This window comes from Heloderma suspectum, chromosome 2, assembly GCF_057233095.1.
Source record: "Heloderma suspectum isolate Gila_16-S chromosome 2, 16-S_ref, whole genome shotgun sequence".
Lineage (NCBI taxonomy): Eukaryota > Metazoa > Chordata > Lepidosauria > Squamata > Helodermatidae > Heloderma > Heloderma suspectum.
In genome coordinates this window covers 341172233-341191687 of record NC_139459.1, presented here as the reverse complement: position 1 = coordinate 341191687, position 19455 = coordinate 341172233, and the positions used below count along the sequence as shown (strand labels likewise).

The 19455-nt window shown below is 45.4% G+C and overlaps 3 protein-coding genes across 4 annotated transcripts in view; 1 reads left to right on the top strand and 2 right to left on the bottom strand.

The window, feature by feature from the left end:
- The first annotated feature begins 28 nt into the window (after window positions 1-28).
- Window positions 29-13306, top strand: LOC146355227 (E3 ubiquitin-protein ligase TRIM11-like). The gene is made up of 7 exons (XM_084829860.1): window positions 29-1340; window positions 3467-3562; window positions 4606-4777; window positions 6130-6518; window positions 7376-7398; window positions 8188-8303; window positions 12519-13306. The coding sequence occupies exons 1-7, from the start codon at window positions 924-926 to the stop codon at window positions 13007-13009; spliced, it is 1704 nt and encodes a 567-aa protein (XP_084685986.1). The 5' UTR covers window positions 29-923; the 3' UTR covers window positions 13010-13306.
- LOC146355226 (histone H2A-like) lies at window positions 8289-19381 on the bottom strand. Its single transcript, XM_084830380.1, has 2 exons — window positions 19315-19381; window positions 8289-15086 (listed from the first exon to the last, which is right to left on the bottom strand). Exon 2 carries the CDS (start codon window positions 15063-15065, stop codon window positions 14520-14522), a length of 546 nt encoding a protein of 181 aa, XP_084686506.1. The 5' UTR covers window positions 15066-15086; window positions 19315-19381; the 3' UTR covers window positions 8289-14519.
- Window positions 15066-19455, bottom strand: part of LOC146355225 (zinc finger protein RFP-like) — a 35925-nt gene continuing 31535 nt past the window's right edge. Inside the window, exon 10 of one of the 2 annotated variants that reach the window (XM_084830307.1) lies at window positions 15066-19450. In XM_084830307.1, the coding sequence (XP_084686433.1) occupies window positions 19258-19450 (193 nt within the window). In that variant the 3' untranslated portion in view covers window positions 15066-19257. The remainder of the gene's footprint in view (window positions 19451-19455) is intronic. The other variant, XM_084830308.1, reaches the window with a different exon arrangement.

Genomic DNA, 19455 nt, shown 5'->3' with positions numbered 1-19455 from the left:
CTTTCAAGCAGGGGTGCAGAGATCCAGGTTCACAGTGGTTACTGGCACAGATAGACATTCCCCCTCCCCCACACACACAGAGTGTTGGACTACAGCTGCCATCATCCCTGATCACCAGCCATGTTGGTTGGGACTGATGGAAGTTGGACAACATATGGAGGGCCACAGGTTCCCTGCCCCTGGACTAGTCAATGTTCTTTATTTAAGGTTGCCACTTTTCTTTCTTACTGGCCAAGGTCCTGTGCCTTTAACAGCAGCCTGACACACCCAAACGTTGCTGGTAAAGCATTTCCCACCAAGCATTGCCTGCTACATTTCTACTGTTAAGGGCACAAGAGCAGGGCCACTTAAAAAGAAGGCAACCCTATTTGACCGGCAAGGAACCCAAGTGCGGGAGGCAAGATAGACAGAAATGTCATACTGGAAAATTAGTGATGATCAAGCGCAGCGGTGCCTCCACTGGGCTAGGGCCCTGTTCTGTGGACTACTTAGCAGCAGCATTGTTAACCGGCCCTGTCTGGCTACACTGATTCCCACATACTTATGCATGTGTTGCTATCAACATCTCTACGTGGGGATGATGCCCAGGACACAGCAAGGGCAAATACAATCCTACTCCTAGCTCTCTCTTCTTAAGACCTTTCCCACCACCCAATATGAATCTGCAAGGCCCAAATTGCAAGCAAGGTGATGCTGATGAAAATTAAACCAGAGGGAGAAGGAGGAGCGAGAGCCATTCAACGGGGCAAGGCCTTGGCTTCCTCCTTGGATGAGTCAATCAGATATGGAAGGAGGTGCCTGCACGGGATTGCTTGGCTTCTCATTGGCTGAGGGGAGCAATTGTCGCAGATTGTCTCCATTGAGCAAAGGGGAAGACCTATAAAAAGGGCAGCTGAGAAACCCCTTGTTCTTATGCAGGCATAATGGATGTGGGGAAGGCAGTGGAATGCATTCGGGATGAAGCAACGTGCCCCATCTGCTTGGAGTTGTTTAAAGAGCCAATGATTTTAGACTGTGGCCATAACTTCTGTAATGCCTGTATCACCCAGTGCTGGCAAGGCACTGAAAGCAACATATGCTGTCCAGAATGCAGGCAGAGTTTTGTTGATGCCAAAATCAGACCAAACAGGCAGTTGAGGAACATCTTGAGGCTCATCAAACAGTTCCGGTTACGGGATGTGGAGATGGTGAAGGTGACTGGCCTGTGTGAGTTGCACCAGAAGCCGGTGAGGCTCTTCTGCACAGAGGACCAAGAGTTGCTCTGCTTGGCGTGTGTCGAATCCAGTGCTCACATGGGTCACCCGGTTGCTCCCGTAGAAGATGCTGCCCAGGCGTCCAAGGTATGATGGGATTACTCTAGTATAAGCCTACCCCAACCCAATGCCATCTGGTTGCTTTGGACTACAACTTCCCTCATCCCAAGATATGGATGATGGGAGGTCGCCCAACACATCTGGAGGGCACCAGGTTGGGGAAGGCTGCTTTCATAAATCCTTGCTAAGGGATCATTTATATTAATGCTGTGCCGAAAATTTATCCCACATTTTTTCGACTGTTCTCATTCAATTTGATAGAAGAGAAATTGCTCTCGAAAAGAAATTCAGTAGTGAAGAAATTTCAGAGAAATTCTCATGAGTCGGGTTTGGGTTTCTTGGGCTTACCTTACTTAAGAGGTGGCCGGGGAGTGAGCACAAGTGTCCTGTTTTTCACTGTACAATCATCTCTCTGGCTGCCTGTGGCCTCCTCAGTTTCCTATGCTTCAGTTAAAGCCCAGTTTAAGGCACCATGAGGTAATTCCTTCCATTGGGCTTTTTCAGATCAGGATGTGCAGGCTGGTTGGGAGGCTAGCTGTGATTTGGTAAGCTCAAAAACGCCACAAAATCAATTATAAAACATCCTGAATGAGGCAAAACAACGGAAGCCTCTTTCATGGGGGCTTGCGGGGAGAAAACTTTCAGGAAATTGAAAGACAAATTTTGGCAGAGCACTAACTCCACCTCGTCCCTGGAGCTAGGCACAACACTACCCCCACCTTCATTGTGGTGGATGTAAACTGGGGCCCGACCTGCCAAGACAGCTGATGCTGTTGCAGCACGAAAACCGCCCAAACCCTTACCAAAGAAGACAGAAGCTGTGCTACAAGCCCTGCCAATGGGGAGCCCTACCTGGGAGAAACAGTTGAGAATTTCTCCTCCCTCTGGAGAACTTCAGTGAAATTGTTTCCCAGATCTCTCTGCCCACAAGTAAGGTGGAGAATTTCAAGAGACCATTTGCACACAGCTCTAACTTATGTACTGTGTGATGTTCTTTTGTTTGCTTGAATGCAATGATGCTGCAAAAGCTGCATTGTTACAAAAAATCTGCAGATGTAGGGTAGGGTCCTTGATGCTCCAGCCTGAATGGAGGCACGTGATGCCCTTCTTAGGAGGTGGGAGCAGGAGCAGGGTGTTCTGTATTGCCTGCACCCACTGGCAACTGCTCTTCAGGGCCCCTGAGGCAGACGTCAGAACATCACCAGCTCTACCTGGTCCTTTTAATGCAGGGGGGTGAACCTCAAGCTTGGGAGACCAAATCCAGTCCTCCTAGGATCCAGATCTGGACCTCTGGGGTACCCCAGATGGCCATGCCCCCTTCCCCTGGGTCCACCTCCTTTGCCCCAACCACCAATGATTTGGTGTATTCCTAGCTTTGGCACATTTTTCCCTGGTTCTAAAAAGTTGAAATGCCTCTCCGAAGGCTTAGCTGCTGGCAATAAGCTACAACGTGCTAGTGTGGTTTGTATTTTGGCCCCATTGGTTCTGCTTTTGGCTCCACCCCTTTGCTTTCAGCCCCACCCACCACTGGAATGTGGCCCCCTAAAGTCTGTCCAAAGCTGAGTTCGATCCTTGGGCTGAAAGAGGTTCCCACCCCTTTTTAATAGGAGATGTCAAGGACGGAATCTGGGAGGAGCTTCTGAGTGCAAAACATATGTCTGAACTATGGTACCTTCCCTAAATTGGAGCACCCTGGGCACCACTTTTAAAAATAAAACCCCAAGCATGTCAGGAGACCCAATCACAAAGTTCCTTATCTGTGTAGGTTAGGCCTCAGAGGCTAGAGTGAGGACTCCAATTAAGATCAGTCTCCAGTGATTCCTCCCCTGGGCTAGCCTCTTAGGGTTGCCAACATTTTGGTTGACCTCTGCTCCTGTGCCTTTAGCAGCATTCTGGGTAGGAATCGATAGGCCGTGATGCTTTGTCTGCTTCTTCCTGTGTATCAAACCCTGGTAAAGGTGCAAGAGCGGGCCAGGTTAGAGCAGTTGGCAACCCTACAACCTTTCTCCTTGCAACAGCAGCAGCTTACTGGAAGCAGGAACAGCTAAGATGTAACATAGAGCTGGTTCTGGTAGGTCTAAATGCAGCATTCTGGCCATCCCCTTGCATTCTTTTGAAAAAACTGAACTGAATCTCAGTATCTCTTATTTCAGGATGAAATCCACACCCTGCTGGAAGTTAAGAAGCAGCAGCAAGAAGCAGTTTTGAAGTGTTTCTCTGATCTGGGGGAGCTAAGGCGCAGCCTAGTGGTACGGCCTTCTAAGTGTGTGTGTGTGTGTGTGTGTGTATGTATATGTGTTTAGGGGGGCACCAGACTTTAAGAAGGATGCAGACAAGCTGGAGGGGGTTCAGAGGAGGGTAACAAGGATGATCAGGGGACTGGAAACAAAGCCCTGTGAGGAGAGACTGAAAGAACTGGGCATGTTTAGCCTTGAGAAGAGAAGACTGAGGGGAGACATGATAGCACTCTTCAAGTCCTTGAAAGGTTGCCACAGAGAGGAAGGCCAGCATCTCTTCTCGATCATCCCAGAGTGCAGGACACGGAATAATGGGCTCAAGTTACAGGAAGCCAGATTCCGGCTGAAAATCAGGAAAAAACGTCGTGACTGTTAGAACAATACGACAATGGAACCAATGACTGAGGGAGGTGGTGGGCTCTCCCACACTGGAGGCGTTCAAGACGAGGCTGGACAGCCCTCTGTCAGGGATGGTCTGACTTGGATTCCTACACTGAGCAGGCGGTTGGACTCGATGGTCTTGTAGGCCCCTTCCAACCCTACTATTCTATGATTATATGAGTGCATTTCAAAGTTGCCAGGGAGTTTGCATGGGAGTACTGTGGAAAGAATCCTTTAACTTCACCCCTAATGTGTTGTGTGTACGCTAGAGTGGCAATGCAGATATAAGAATGCCATTGGCATCTGCATAAGATGGCCAACAGATGCTTGCATTTGTGTTAAGTCTTTGTTTGCCAGTTCACCCTGTCTTGGCCCCTCAGTCTGTAAACAGATCATAGCCTGTCAGCAGTTTGCTCTGAGAATTGTTAGGGAGTATGGATTCCTCCCCCGGGGAATTGCTGATAAGCACTGTACTCTGTACCAGCACCTGGCAAACGTCCACCCTGTCTAGGGAGAAAACATTCAGCTCTGTTCCAGGTAACAGTGTGTGTGTATGCCTCCAAGGAATGTGTCTAGTAGAGCATGGCTAGAGTCCTTCCCTATATGTGATGTATTTCACTGTATAAAAGCCTGCCCTGCTGAACATTCAGGGCTTTCTGCCCGTTTGCTGACAGAGTGCCTGTGAGCCTCGTAATAAACACGTGTCTGATCCAGAAGCTTACCTGTGTCTAGTTGATTTATTGGACCATCAGCTAGCCAACGAACCGAACCTAGTGGCCTTTTGCCTTCTTACCACAATACTATACACACGCTTCTCCCATCACGGGCACACACTTCTGTGCCCAGGTATTTCTATAAAAGTTTTTTTATTAATACAATCCTAATTTGAACAAGTGTCAGTTATCTTGTGCCTGCCCCAAACAACACTGCTCAACCATTGCAATAGGGAAACTGAGGTGATTGGTAATCAAAGGGTTTTCACCATTGACTGCCTTCCTTCCTGTCTCTTTCTCTTGTGCCCCCACCCCCCAAATATGGTGACTTGATATGGCCCACCCAGGAATCTCCATAGCAGACTCAGCCATGTTGAACCCAGGTTTTTATTTTTACTACATTTATACCCTGCTTTTCCATCAAATAGGCCCAACGTAACACACAATGAACCCATCTATAAATCAAACAGCATATAAAGCAGCAGCCAGCTTCCCGCGTTCAGATCCAGCATGCTCGCTGTTGCATCATAGGCTGCATCAGTTTATCCTATTTAGGCCCAAGGCTTTGTGACCTGAAGTTAGGGTGTGTCTCAATGGAACATGGCCCAGGCCACTTGTGAGATCGTGACACACCATAACAGTGCATTGTGGTTGTGCCTCCGTTGCTATTCTTCCAACTTGCCCCATTTTGATTTCTAACAAGTATAGGACACACGTGCTTGCTGGAGGTGTCACAGCCTGTGAGCCAGAAACCCTTTCCCCTCTGATCTCAGATGTGTGGTCACTCTACAGTATGTGTTTTTTTTAGCCCTCCCCACTACATCTGGGGGCCAAAACAAACATTACTTTACATGTGTGCCTAGCAGCTACAGCTTTTTCACTTTTACTCTAGAGTAGGTGTGGGGGTTGGGGTAGGGGGCTTTTAACATCCCAAATTGCTAACGATTTTGAACTCTTGTTACCAAATTCATAATGATTCTGTTTAATACACAACAACTTTGTTGTAAAGGTAAAGGTGTCCCCAACCAGTCGTGTCTGACTCTAGGGTGCGGTGCTCATCCCCGTTTCTAAGCCGAAGAGCCAGCGCTGTCCGAAGACACTTCCGTGGTCATGTGGCCGGCATGACTGAACACCGAGGTGCACGGAACGCTGTTACCTTTCCCGCCGAGGCGGTACCTATTTATCTACTTGCAATTTCTTGCTTTCGAACTGCTAGGTTGGCAGAAGCTGGGAATGAAGACGGGAGCTCACTCCGCCACGCAGCACTCGGGTCTCGAACTGCTGACCTGCCGACCTTCCAGTCTGCAGTTCAGCGTCTTAACCACTAAGCCACCGCATAATAGGGTCCAATTCAATGCAAACGTTTGGTCTTCGACCAATCGTGTCTCCATTCTGGCCTGCTGCTATTTATTGTGATTTTAATCAGCTTCATGTGTTAGACTTCTTTACATGCGGTTTATTAGCCACTTTGAGAATCTTATGTAGAAATGACAGGTATATATAACTTGTGCTCTTTTTTCCGGGTTGGGCCTTTTCTCTCTCTCTCTCTCTCTCAGAAATGTATGGAAGATGGAGCCCAGAAGGTGGCACTTGAATACAAGCAGCTTGGTCAACAGATGAGGGAGCTGCAGGCGGACGCAACAGCACTTGCTACGTTGATAGAGACGGACTTTGATCGTGAACTGATCAAGCTCTGTGAGAGAGGCTCCTGTATCGAAGAGCAGATTGATGAGATAGCGAAACTGTGTAAACTGCCTGCTTGCGAATTTCTACGGGTGAGAGGGCTGGAAGTGCCTGAGAGGGCCAGGTCCTGTGAGTTTCCAAAGCATCTTGCTTCCTTCTGGAGATGCGAAGAGTGGGGCATGGAGACTGGGGTGTGTCCTAAAAATGTTACTCACGGTTGCTTGGCCTCCTTTGCCTGGAGTTAATTTTTCTTGGCAGTGAATCCGTGTTGATTCACTGTGAACTCCACTTCACATTTTGGTTACGCAGCGCAAGATTATCTGCAGGGTGGGTTATTTAATATGTTCTTCTCCCATATGATCCCCTTTCCAATATGATTAAGACATAGGGTCTGCTTGGTTGATGTTCCTCTGATTCTGGAGGTGAAGTTGGAGAAAAGTAGGTGCGGGTGTTTCTCTTGTAGCCCCAGTCTGGAATCAGCTGTTGCTTAACACCTATACGGGCCTGTCTCAGCCATAGTAAAAATTTTATGCAGGTGCATCAGTTGAAAAATTCAAAATATATATTTTTTGTGAGTTTGCTTATTGATTGCCATGTAATATAATTTAGTTTTTTTAAAAAAAACTTTTCACAAATGTTTCACTTTTCATAGAAATCATAATTGAAAGAGGTCTCGCTTGTGAGAGTCTCCTGTTTTGTCCCAGAACACCTGTTCAATTACAGTAGGGAAACTGAGGTGACTGGCTGGCAAGGGTTTCCTTGATTTACCATGATGTATGGTTGCTTGCCTTGCTGTTCCTTTCTGCTTGTTCTCCAGCCAGCCAGCCACACAGGCAAAGTGGATTATTTAAAATGTTAATTGAATTCCTTGGCTTATTACAAAATAGAGCAGCAGTTGTTGTTTTCAACATATCTACCTGCCGCTTCAATGACGTGCCAATTGTGTGGCACACAGATGGTCTGTAAGTGTGTTTATGGGGGCGTTTTCCTCTCATCAAATTAAATCTCTCTTGAGACTGACATCTTTCTCTTCTGTTTCTCTTTCCAGGACATCAAACAGACAGTGCGCAAGTATGTAATCTCCTTCTCTGTCTTGCTCCTCTCCTTCTCCTCTCTCTCCCCTCACCCACCATATCTCCCCCGACCCCCATATTGTATGTCAGTGCATACAATGAGATGAAATCACAATATGAAAATAGCAAGGCTTCTTCGTTGTTGTCCTGGGCCAATGGCAAAAAGACACTGGCTGCACGGTTGGAGTCGATCACAAACCTTGATTGTTTTGGTTTCAACTCGGCCCTGTTAACTGGGATCTAGTGCAGAGGTGAAGCCTGCAATATTTAAGCAGTACTTCTTAGTATGTCAAGTCCTTTGAATACTTGCATATACCAATTGTTAACGACAATCCTACCGTGAAGGCCGCTACTGTTATCTTCATATCACGTAACAGCTGCGCACTGAGCTAAACGAACCAATGGTCTGACTGGGTAGAAGGTATATGTCCCTATGCCCTTAACCGCTTCATTACATTGACAATCCTGTGAAACCATGGAAGGGACCTCGGAGGTCACCTACTCTATCTCCCTGCTCAGTGCAGGATCTGCGCTGAGAAAGATACCACCGAACACATATTAAAACATGTGTGATTAGTGTTCATGCTGCAAACAAATTTTACAGCTCCCAGCAGAATGCACTTTTATGGGAAAATACATGTTTCCCTGAAGCTACTCTAACTCAAGAAGTAGGATATACACCTGATGATGAAAATGCCTCCCCCCACCCCATCTCTTCCCTGCTGTTTCCCTCCCTTGACTTTTGCTGGCAGATACTGTAGCTTGCTTGCTTGTTTGTTGTCTCTAGATGTGAGGCAGAGACATTTCAAGCTCCTGAGTGTGTTTTGCGTGAGCTGAAAGAGAAGCTGTGGGATCTCTCCATAAGAAGCCTTTTTCTGCAAGATACCCTGAGAAAATGCACAGGTAAAACCTCTCCAATGGATAATACTAAGGAGAGACCACTGAGTCACACTGTAAAAACTAACATTTATTGTGGCATAAGCTTTCATGGAGCCCACTTAAACCTGGCCCACAAAAGCTTATGATGGGTGTGCCCCCTCCCTCTGAAGTATGGAGGGGGCAATGAGAGAGAGGGCCTTTTCAGTGGTGGCCCCCAGCTGTGGAACATGCTCCCTAGAGAGGCCTGCTTGGTGCATCTTTTCAGTGCCAGTCACTGCATCTTTTCAGTGCCAAAGACCTTTTTCTTCACTCAGCCCTTTTAACATCTTCGATGCGCTGTATCAGCTATTTTAAAGCTGATATTATTTTCTACTCCTGCAGTGTCAATTACTTTATTTTTATCCCTCTGGGATTATTTCAGCTCTTTATACATACTTGTAGTTTTTGTGTTGATCTTGTATTATATTTTATTTGATGTTTTATTGTATTGTGGTCATGTTTTAATGTTTGACTAAATTGTTGTATGTCACCTAGAGGGCTAGGTTGAATGGATGACTAATAAATAAATGTATGCCATAATAAGTTCTCAAAGTGGGCTGGTTACTTCTTAACAGATTTATTTATTACATTTGTATACCACCCAATAGCTGAAGCTCTCTGGGTAGTCTACAAAGATTAAAAACATTAAACATACAATATACAGAGATTAAAGAACAATTTACATAAAAATCATGAACAGACAATATACACAAAAGAAACATATCTAAAACAACTTCAAACAAACAATCTCAAAAGCAAACAACCATAACCATAAGTATTATCAATGCCCTTGCACACTTATGACTCAGAGCTTCCTTGGATGGAGCCTTGGCATTTACAAGTGCATTAAATCTAAGTGATAGACTACTGCTGTCACTTAAAATACTATGTGTTTTTTTTAATCTGTGGCTTTTATTTTTATATAATTTCGGTTTTATTAACTTAGCCATTGCCTTACCAGTGAATTGCTGTGGAATCTCTTTGAACTGTGCTATTAAAATATTTTAAATGAGCAAAATAAAAATGTTCAAATGTGTAGTGTAGAGATGACAGAGGTTAGGATTCCAACACCAGTGGTAAGTTAGGTAATTCTAGAGTCTGGACCTAATGCCTCTTCCTCCTCTTTAGACGGTCATGTGTTTTACTTCAAATTGTGGTAAGCCAGGCCTGCTTGATTTGGGAGCTCTCCTTCGCATTCCCAGGAGGGGGCCCTGGTTGTCTCCCTTGAAGTTCTGGGCACCACTGCTCTGCGCCCTTAACGGCTGTGCGGAAGACGGAAGAGCAGCTCTCCTGGGTGCCTGTTCTGAGCATAGTAAGACAGAAGAAGCATTGGAAAGATTCTTTGTGATGCATTTGGAGAAAGATATGTGGCCCCTAAGAAAGGAAAGTCCTTTCTGAAACATGTTGGGCATAATAAAAGTTTTTTTCAGGCACCTGAAAATATTTTCTCTTCTGTTTGGGGCCTCCAGACATTTTAGCCAACAACTCCCATCAGCCCCAGCCAGCACAGCCAATGGTGAGGGCTGACAGAAGTTGCAGGCCAGAACACCTGGAGGAGCATCCATTCCCCCCCCCCACACGCTGGCTTAGATATGGGTTTAGATATGGAAGAAAATGCAGACAGCTCGTTTGCTCGTTCAGCTTCTGCAGTTCCTGCTGCAGCTACCACCTGTGTGGCACCAAGGGGGTCCTACCAGCCTTTCTATGCAAAATTGAGGACGAGCATAAGAAGCTGCTTTATACCAGGTCAGTCTCTTCTCCATCCAGCTCACTCTTCTGATGGGCAGCGGCTCTCCAAGTTCTTTCCCATCACCTCTTACCAATCTGGATTTGCCAGGGATGGAACTTCTGCATGCATGGAGCTCTGCTCCCTCCCGGTTCCCATCCTTTCCTCTTGCAGTGCTGTCTAGGGCTCAGGCGACGGACAAGATGAAGAAACGCTTTCTAGGAGGTGGAGCTATGCAAGGCACAGCTGAAGGCCCCTTTTTGACTTCACTACTTCTCAAATGAGGGTTAGAAACTTCTTTGATGAACCAGCTCTGCTCAGGTCAGGCAGAGCTTTTGATGTTTGTGTTCTGATTCCATTCTGGGCTGTGGTCTGAGCTGCAAGCCCAGGACTGTTCTGAGCTACTTGTACAGGTGGAACACTGAGTTGTGTAGGTGTGTTCATATATTTAGTAATAGCTGGAAACCTGATCTGCTGTATTTGAGAGTCGATTTTGTCCTATCTTTAGTAACTTGAGTACCAGCAGTAGGAAAGTACAACTTAAAGAAGAAAATGATCCGTGTCTCTCTTCTCTTTCTTCCTCCAGAGACGTTGCCATTGAAACCAAAGGTGGAAAGAGGTATATATCTGGGACTGAAATATGAGGGAGCAAGAGTGTCAGAACCACTTAATTTTCTAATTTTTTTAATGGATCAGAACTTCAAGTTGTTCCCAGTTTCTCTAGAGTAGGAGAAAGAAGCTACAGCTGCAGTCCTATCTACACTTAATCTGGGAATAGTCCTTATTGAATACTGTGGGATTTGATTTTGAGTAAACATGTTTAGGATTGCTGTGTTAGATTTTATCCAAACACTTCAAAAACAAAACCCCGACTTTCCTTTAGTGTTGTGATGCTAGCCCCACTCCAGCAGCAGTAGACTTAAACCCTTTCTGCATATTATTAAGGCTGCCAATTTTTCAGACTGCATCCATACCTGTGTCCTTAACCGCAGTTTGCACCAAGGGAAACAGTGCGTGATAAAATGCTTATCTGTATGGTGTACCGAACCTCTCACACTAAACTAAGACACAGCTACAGGCTGCAAACCTTACATGTAATGGGCTGGATTGGGCACATGGAAACAGCCTGTTAACTAAGGGTGCTGGTGGGAGGTAAAAGGGCTATATGAGTGTTCTCATAGTGTTCATATAGTTTTACAGTAAAAGTGTGTGTGTGTGTGTGTACTTCAAAAATAAAAACAAACAATGGCACCACCTGTAGAGAGGTAAGTTGCTTGCATTAGTGATGACATGGGTGCTGTCCAATAGACACCCATGATATTTGTTAATCGAACAGCACTCTTAAACTAGACCAGCATCCTGTTTCTTCACAGTGGCCAACCAGATGCCTCTGGGAAGCCCACAAGTAAGGACATGAGAGCTGTAGCCCTCTCCTGCTGCTGTTACCTAGCCAATAGCATTCAGTGTCATACTCCCTCCAAATACAGAAATCCCATATAACCATTGATAGTCGTACAGTGCAATCCTATACATGTCTACTTGGAAGTAAGTCCCATTGAAAGTGTATAGGATTGCAAGCCTTATCCTGTATACATTGGTCTAATCCCCTTTTTAAGCTGTCTAAGTTAGTGGCCATCATCACATTTTGTGGCAGTGAATTCCATAGTTTAACTATGTGCCATATGAAGTACTTTGTCCTAAAACTCACACCATTCATCTGCGTTAGATGACTGCACCAATTTGGATGTGTGCATGAGTTTAACTCTTATGTGATTTTTTTTTGGTATTGCTTTATATGTATATTGTATACTTTAAACTGTGCACCACCAATGGCTGTTGGAGTATTTTTTTAAGAGCAGCTTATATATTTAAACAGATATTAGCCATGCAGCCTGACCTGATGCAGTTAGGCACACTTAAATCCATCGATTTCAGTGCGTAGCTCTGCATGGGGCCAGACTGTAAATTTAGACCCATGTGGACCTAATCTGAGTACAATCAGATAATCTAGCCTTTTCTAGACCGGTGCCCTCCAGATTTTTAGAGCTACAATTCCTAGCACTTCTGGACATACTGGTTGGGGCTGATGGTAGTTGAAGTCGAAAACATCTGGAGGGCACCAAGTTTGGGATGTCTGGGATAAGCTGAATTGTTGCACAGGAGTTCACACCAACCAACTTAGTTGGTGCAATTTGAGCAGTGGAGGCTGGTGGCTCCAATGTCAGTGGGGTGGTAAATCCACTCCGGGTTTCAGTCAGAGCTCTAAAGGAGTCAGTCCTCTAGAGTTCTGACTAAAACCTGGAGTGGATTCCCCACCCCAGTGACATTGGAGCCACTAGCCTCCACAAAGCCTGAGATGCTGTCAGGAGCCTGTCTGCTTAACCTGCAGCTCACCCATGAATGCTCCTGAGGCCAGCAATGTCTCGCCTCTCTGTGCTTGCTACTAACATGAGTTGTCTCTCTTCTTCCACAAGCAAATGTGACTCTGGATCCAGCTACCGCGTATGCACAGCTAATACTGTCTGAGGATCGCAAGAGCGTGAAGCATGGACCTTTAATCTCCCATCCGGCCTCAAGTCCTCAAGGCTTGGATTCTGTGCCTTTTGTGCTGGGTTCTCAGGGGTTTACCTCAGGGAGGCATTACTGGGAGGTAGAGATAGCAGCTGAGGGTGGAAACTGGGCTGTAGGTGTTGCTAAGGAATCTGTCAAAAGGAAAGGTGCAATCAGAATTAGTCCGGCTGAGGGGATCTGGGCTCTACAATCAGAAAGTTCTCATCTGCTGTTCTCCAAAGATACCAGCAGAATCCGGGTTTATGTGGACTACAAGGGCGGGCGGGTGGCGTTTTTTGACACCATCTCCAATGACTTGATCACCACTCTTGTGCCAGCTGCTTTTGCTGGGGAGAGTGTTTTTCCATTCTTCATGCTGTTGAAGGAGGGGGCTCAGGCAAAATTACATCCTTGAAGCACAGGGTCTGCTTTGGATTGGTGGCTTGCTAGAGGGACTAGTATCAGTAAGGGAGGTGGCAGGAATGTTTGGGGTGGTAAATTAGCAGCTGTTAAAAGGCACAGCAGAACCTAACCAGTGTAGACATCAGTTACCAATAAACATGAGGGAAAGGTTATTGATTGTATTGCGGGGAGGGAGGAAGAATGTTGTTTAAACTCAAGCAGCTTACCAGTTAAATGTTTGTCACAACAGCTTGTTAATCTCAAAGTTGTAATTTTTATTTATTTAACTTGAAAATAATAAAGCATTGAAATAGTTCCCAAAGTTCTCACCTTTTATGCCCTCAACCACAGGGGCGGGGGAACATCACTACACGTAAATGTGTAGGACAAATGGCCCTCTGGAACATAAGTGAATCATTGAAGGGAGAAGCAGTCTTGCCTCAATTTCACCCCAGGGCAACAGAAGGCTCACTTCCACAACTTGAGAAGCCATTGACCCAGTGGTGGGGAACATGAGAGGTGCAGGCTAGCATCATCCCTCACCAGTGGCTAGGCTGGCTAGGGCTGATGGGAGTTACAGTCCAATATCATCTGGGAAGCCACTTCGTTAACCTAAACATTTTGTTTCAGCCTCAAACTTGGATAATTGTTCGTGTAGTTTTTGGAGAAGAGAGATCACTAGAAGCATGTCTTCTCTTAGGCTTTTCAAATGTACAGCTGCAAAGCTAGTTATCACTTCAAGGTGCATCAGACAGACCAGTCATGGAGGATGAGGATGTTGACAGCTACTAGATCTGATAGCTATATGCTACCTCCAGTATCAAGAGACAGTGCCTATGTAAACCAGTTGCTGGGGAACTTGGGTGAGACAGGGCTATTTGCTCACATATCTTGCTTGCAGGTTTTCTATGGGCAGTTGGTTGGGCCACTGTAGGAACAACATTATCTAGGTATTGCCTTGTAAGGAAGGCTGAGTGCTGAAGTATCGATGCTTTCAAACTGTGGTGCTGGAGAAGACTCTTACGAGTGCCCTGGACTGCAAGGAGGTCAAATCAGTCCATCCTAAAGGAAATCAACCCTGAGTGGTCATTGGAAGGACAGAGACTGAAGCTGAAGCTCAATATTTTGGCCACCTAATGCGAAGAGAAAACTCCCTGGAAAAGACCCTGATGCTGGGAAAGACTGAAGGCCAAAGGTGAAGGGGATGTCAGAGGATGAGATGGCTAGATAGCATCACGGATGCAGTGAATATGGACTTGAGCACGCTCCGGGAGAGAACACAGTACAGGAGGGCCTGGCAAGCTGTGGTCCATGGGGTCACGAAGAGTTGGACATGACTCAACAAATGTGTACCACTAGCAAATGTTGCAGTGCACTTGTGTGCCAAAACTATGTGCCTTATCTTTTAGTTAATTTTGGTAGCCAGGTCAGTGCAACAGCTCTTCCAAAATGCCTGTGAGTGGCTCTGAAAAGAGCCTTTGGGTCTTAGTATTGCCCCCCTGGGGCCAAGCCGTTAAATCTTCTCACTGAACGGCAACAGGAGCAGCTATAGGCTTGACTGCAACTTTGGGCACCTTGGAAGACTTGCTCATGCTGGTGGTAGGCTTGCTGATGGCAGCGCTATGCAGAGCTTCCGTCTTCTTGGGAAGCAAGACAGCATGGATGTTGGGCAAAACGCCACCCTGAGCAATAGTAACTCCACCTAACAACTTGTTCAGCTCTTCATCGTTGCGTACCGCCAACTGCAAGTGGCGCGGGATGATTCGGCTCTTCTTATTGTCCCTCGCTGCGTTCCCGGCAAGCTCCAGTATCTCCGCGCTAAGATACTCGAGCACAGCAGCCAAATACACCGGGGCACCACCTCCAATCCGCTCAGCGTAATTCCCCTTCCGCAGGAGTCTATGAACTCGGCCCACAGGAAATTGTAGGCCTGCTCTGGAAGAGCGGGACTTCGCCTTCGCTCGTGCCTTCCCGCCTGTCTTGCCACGACCAGACATCTCTGCAATCTTCCGACTTCTTCCAAAGCGAACAAAAGTGAAAGACGCTTCGACTGGAGGTCTTTTATACATTTCTTGATGGCGTCTCTCCTACTGTGATTGGTTGACGATTATAAACCAATAGAAATTAGGATCGTATTTAAACCAATAAGAGAAGAGTATTATCAAAACAGTCAAAACACCCCGTGTTTTTTGGAATTAATTTAAAATGAATTCCTGTAGAGAAGAAAAAAGAACAAAAACTGGGCTCCTCTGTTCAATTACTCTGATTCCAGTACTGATCTTTCCCTACTGTTCTTCTAACGCAAATATTTATTTTCGCTTATGTTTTTAAACATACTCTACTGTACCGGTGAGAACTGGGAATATTTTGCAGGTTTTTCCTGCTCGTACAATTTCCAGTTAAAACATTTGATTAGAAATTTCCTGTGCATGAAAGCACGCAGGGTCCTGCCATAAATCTGCTGTGCAATTTCCTGGTGACAATTCCTTGTAATGCTCTCTAAACGTAGATTTCTGGTGCTGAAGAAACACAGGCTTTGGGGGAAACGCGGGGGGGGGGGGGGCTTGAGCCACTTGAGCGCCTGGCGGCTAAGTGGGGAACAGCAAGCGAACGCTTCTCGTTTTCCCGCCTTTTCTCCTCCCCCGATTATCGGCTTCAAAGAAAGTTACGTCGTACAAGGCATTCCCAAGTCGTCGTAGGTCAAAGATGTAATCAATTATAATGTGCAGAAATAAAAAGAGAGTTGTCACCCAGGAAAGCGCGTATAGGATAACAATTAGACGCGTCAGTTTGTCGTGTTTCTTTCCAGTTACTGAACTTGAATCCCTCCATTTTGCCACCCTTACATTTTTAGTTACAGATGTTAAGACTGCAGTCCTACATATACTGCCCTGGGAGTAAGTCCCATTGAACACAGTGGGACTCCATTTCCAATTAAACACTGGTAGGAGTGTGCAGAATATGGCACTTAATGGGTCTGATCTGATTCTATTTAAATAGTAGTTCTTTGCGGGTCTGAAACCTAGCACAACATTTCAAATTACTTTATTGTCAATGGTCTATCAGGAAGGCAAATTGAACATTGGTATTTGTGAATTTCTATAGTAGACAAAAATACAGAAGATGGTTACAATATATTTACATAATTTCGGTTACAATCCTGAACATTTACTAGGGAGTAAACACCATTGAATGAACTTGAGCACACTCCTGGAGAGAGCGGAGGACAGGAAGGCCTGTCTTGCTGTGGTCCATGGGGTCATGAAGAGTCAGACACGACTTAACGACTGAACAACAACAACAAACACCATTGAACACAGTGGGATTTACTTCTGATCCCATGCTTATCCCATACTCAAAAATGCTTATTATGCAGACACCACAGACCCGATATAGTTCAGCCGCATAGATCAATTTTAATATATCTGAACTCGGTTAAATCAGGTGCAGTTCACATTCCAATTCCAAAGAAGCAATGCTAAAGAGTGTTCAAACTAGCACACAATTGCGCTCATTTCACATGCCAGCAAGGTTATGCTCAAAGTCCTACAAGCTAGGCTTCAGCAGCATGTGAACCGAGAACTACTGGAAATACAAGCTGGGTTTCGAAGAGGCAGAGGAACTAGAGATCAAATCACCAACATTCGCTGCATCATGGAGAAAGCAAGAGAATTCCAGAAAAAGGCCTATTTCTGCTTCATTGACTATGCTAAAGCCTTTGATTGTGTGGATCATAACAAACTGTGGCAAATTCTGAAAGAGATGGGGGTACCAGACCACCTTACCTGTCTCCTGAGAAACCTGTACGAGGGACAAGAAGCAACAGTAAGAACCGGACATGGAACAACCGATTGGTTCAAAATTGGGAAAGGAGTACGACAAGGCTGTACATTGTCACCCTGCTTATTTAACTTATATGCAGAGTACATCATGAGAAACTCCGGGTTGGATGAATCACAGGTCGGAATTAAGATTGCCGGGAGAATTATCAACAACCTCCGATACGCAGACGATACCACCCTAATGGCAGAAAGCGAAGAGGATCTAAAGAGCCTCTTGTTGAGGGTGAAAGAGGAGAGTGCAAAAGCTGGTTTGAAACTCAACATTAAAAAAACGAAGATCATGGCATCTGTCCCCATCACTTCCTGGCATATAGAAGGGGAAGAAATGGAAGCAGTGACAGATTTTACTTTCTTGGGCTCCAAGATCACCGCAGACGGTGACTGTAGCCATGAAATTAAAAGACGCTTGCTCCTTGGGAGGAAAGCTGTGGCAAACCTAGACAGCATAGTAAGAAGCAGAGACATCACCTTGCCGACAAAGGTTCGTATCATCAAAGCTATGGTTTTCCCAGTAGCAACGTATGGCTGTGAGAGCTGGACTATAAGGAAGGCTGAGCGCTGAAGAATTGATGGCTTCAAACTGTGGTGCTGGAGAAGACTCTTACGAGTCCCCTGGACTGCAAGGAGGTCAAATCAGTCCATCCTAAAGGAAATCAACCCTGAGTGCTCATTGGAAGGACAGATACTGAAGCTAAAGCTCCAATATTTTGGCCACCTAATGCAAAGAGAAAACTCTCTGGAAAAGAGCCTGATGCTGGGAAAGACTGAAGGCAAAAGGAGAAGCGGACGGCAGAGGATGAGATGGCTAGATAGCATCACCAATGCAATGAATATGAACTTGAGCACACTCCGGGAGAGAGCGCAGGACAGGAAGGCCTGGCGTGCTATGGTCCATGGGGTCACGAAGAGTCAGACACGACTTAATGACTGAACAACAACAAGTACAATTCTACATGGAATTAAGTCCCACTGTTTTCAATGAGGCTTAGTCCCAGGAAAGTGTGCGCAGGATTGCAGCTATTAAATTCTGTTACCACTGACCGTAAATGAACTCCAGAGTGTGTATGTGTTTTCAGTTACTTACCTTTGTGCTACTCTCATTGGTCACTTCTTATAGACCAATCAGAATCTACCACCATAATCTAAGGTGGTTATACTCACTAGTTATAAATAACAGAGTCTCTCATTCACCTCATTTCTTTGCCTGATGTTTATCGGTAAACTAGGAATTCTATTCTGTGATAGTGTTTGGAAGCATGGAAATAGATTGCAGTTGCTCTATGTTAACTAAGAGAACACAATCTATAGGGTAATATTTTATTTAGACTGGGACCAGCCAAAACGTCACAAAATAGTGAGCAAGCTTTTCAGTTCACAGAGATCTTCATCGGACTGGTTAGGAAGCAAAGCTGGGTCTGTGAGAAGGCTGGCATGTTGTGGCTTCAGCATCAAGCTAGATTTCTCTTCTCCCTCCACTCCCCTGTTTTGTATACTATTCAACCTGATGAAGAATTCTATGAATTCAAAAGCTTGCTCAATATTTTGTGACATTTTGCTTGGCCTAATAAAAATATTGCCCTACTCTTAGTTAATAGTAAATGCCCCAACAAAGGGTTTCCCCAACTGCATTTAGAAGTACAGAGTGATATAAACATAACAATGCCATCTCTGGAGCTAGGACTATCCCCAGAGCCTAGACCCAACCCGAGCATCCATCCATTGTACCTCTCTTGACGGTTGACAGTGGCTGAAAGAGCTGAATACCAGTTCTGTTCAGTTGTCTTAGCATTGCAAGCTGCCTTTACTAATTGATTCCAGATTTGCATATGATTCCACGTTGATACATGGGTATTTCGACACACACACACACAATCAGGCAAGAGTCACGTTTTTTCAGACAACTGAAAGGGCGGGTGCTGGGGATTGATCAGACTAGTCACCCAGAACCTGGGTTCTAATAAGGCAACACAACATATATGGGCTAGCAAATCATTTCCTATATACTGGCCATCTTTTGGGATACGAGGGGATTAACTATCTGCGATTCAAAGTGTTGATATTGATTGGACTCTGAAAAACAGGCAATGACAAATACACCAATATAGTCCTTTTCTAGGAATAGATTTACTCGGCCACGCCCCCTTTATGATCGGTCCTGACAGAAGACTTCAAACCGCTATCACTTTTACTGGTGTAGGAGCTTCTGCTTTTTTTCTTAATGTTAAGTGGAGAAAGTTAAACTGGTTCCCTCCATCCTTATGAGGACTGACAACCACCGGGAGGAAAGGAAAACAATCAGAAGCTGTTGTTGTTCGTTTTATATTACTTCTTTTCGCATTTTAAGCTGCCCGTCTATACACACCTAGTAGTAAGGCCCGTTGAACACAATCTCTCAGCCTAATAAAGTTCGGGCAGAAAATCAGCAGGTGTAACTTTTCCTGCGATGACAATGCTTTGTTTGGAAAGCTGTACCTACCCTGAGGTATTGATGTGCTATTGAAAGGCAACAGAGCCCTGGCAGGAAAAGGGGGCAACTTTTCTTTAACACTTCACGCTCCGGTAGCTCCCAAGGAAGAGGTACACAGCGGTGTGAAATCGTTCGGTGATGGGATCTGTA

What these genes read in the sequence shown, in the direction of transcription:
- LOC146355227 (XM_084829860.1), top strand. Translation starts at nt 924, where the DNA reads ATGGATGTGGGGAAGGCAGTGGAATGCATTCGGGATGAAGCAACGTGC. An exon ending in AGTGGGGCATGGAGACTGGG is followed by an intron (nt 6,519 to 7,375) that starts GTGTGTCCTAAA and finishes TTCTCTTTCCAG; the next exon opens with GACATCAAACAGACAGTGCG. An exon ending in ATCAAACAGACAGTGCGCAA is followed by an intron (nt 7,399 to 8,187) that starts GTATGTAATCTC and finishes TGTTGTCTCTAG; the next exon opens with ATGTGAGGCAGAGACATTTC.
- LOC146355226 (XM_084830380.1), bottom strand. Translation starts at nt 15,065, where the DNA reads ATGTATAAAAGACCTCCAGTCGAAGCGTCTTTCACTTTTGTTCGCTTT.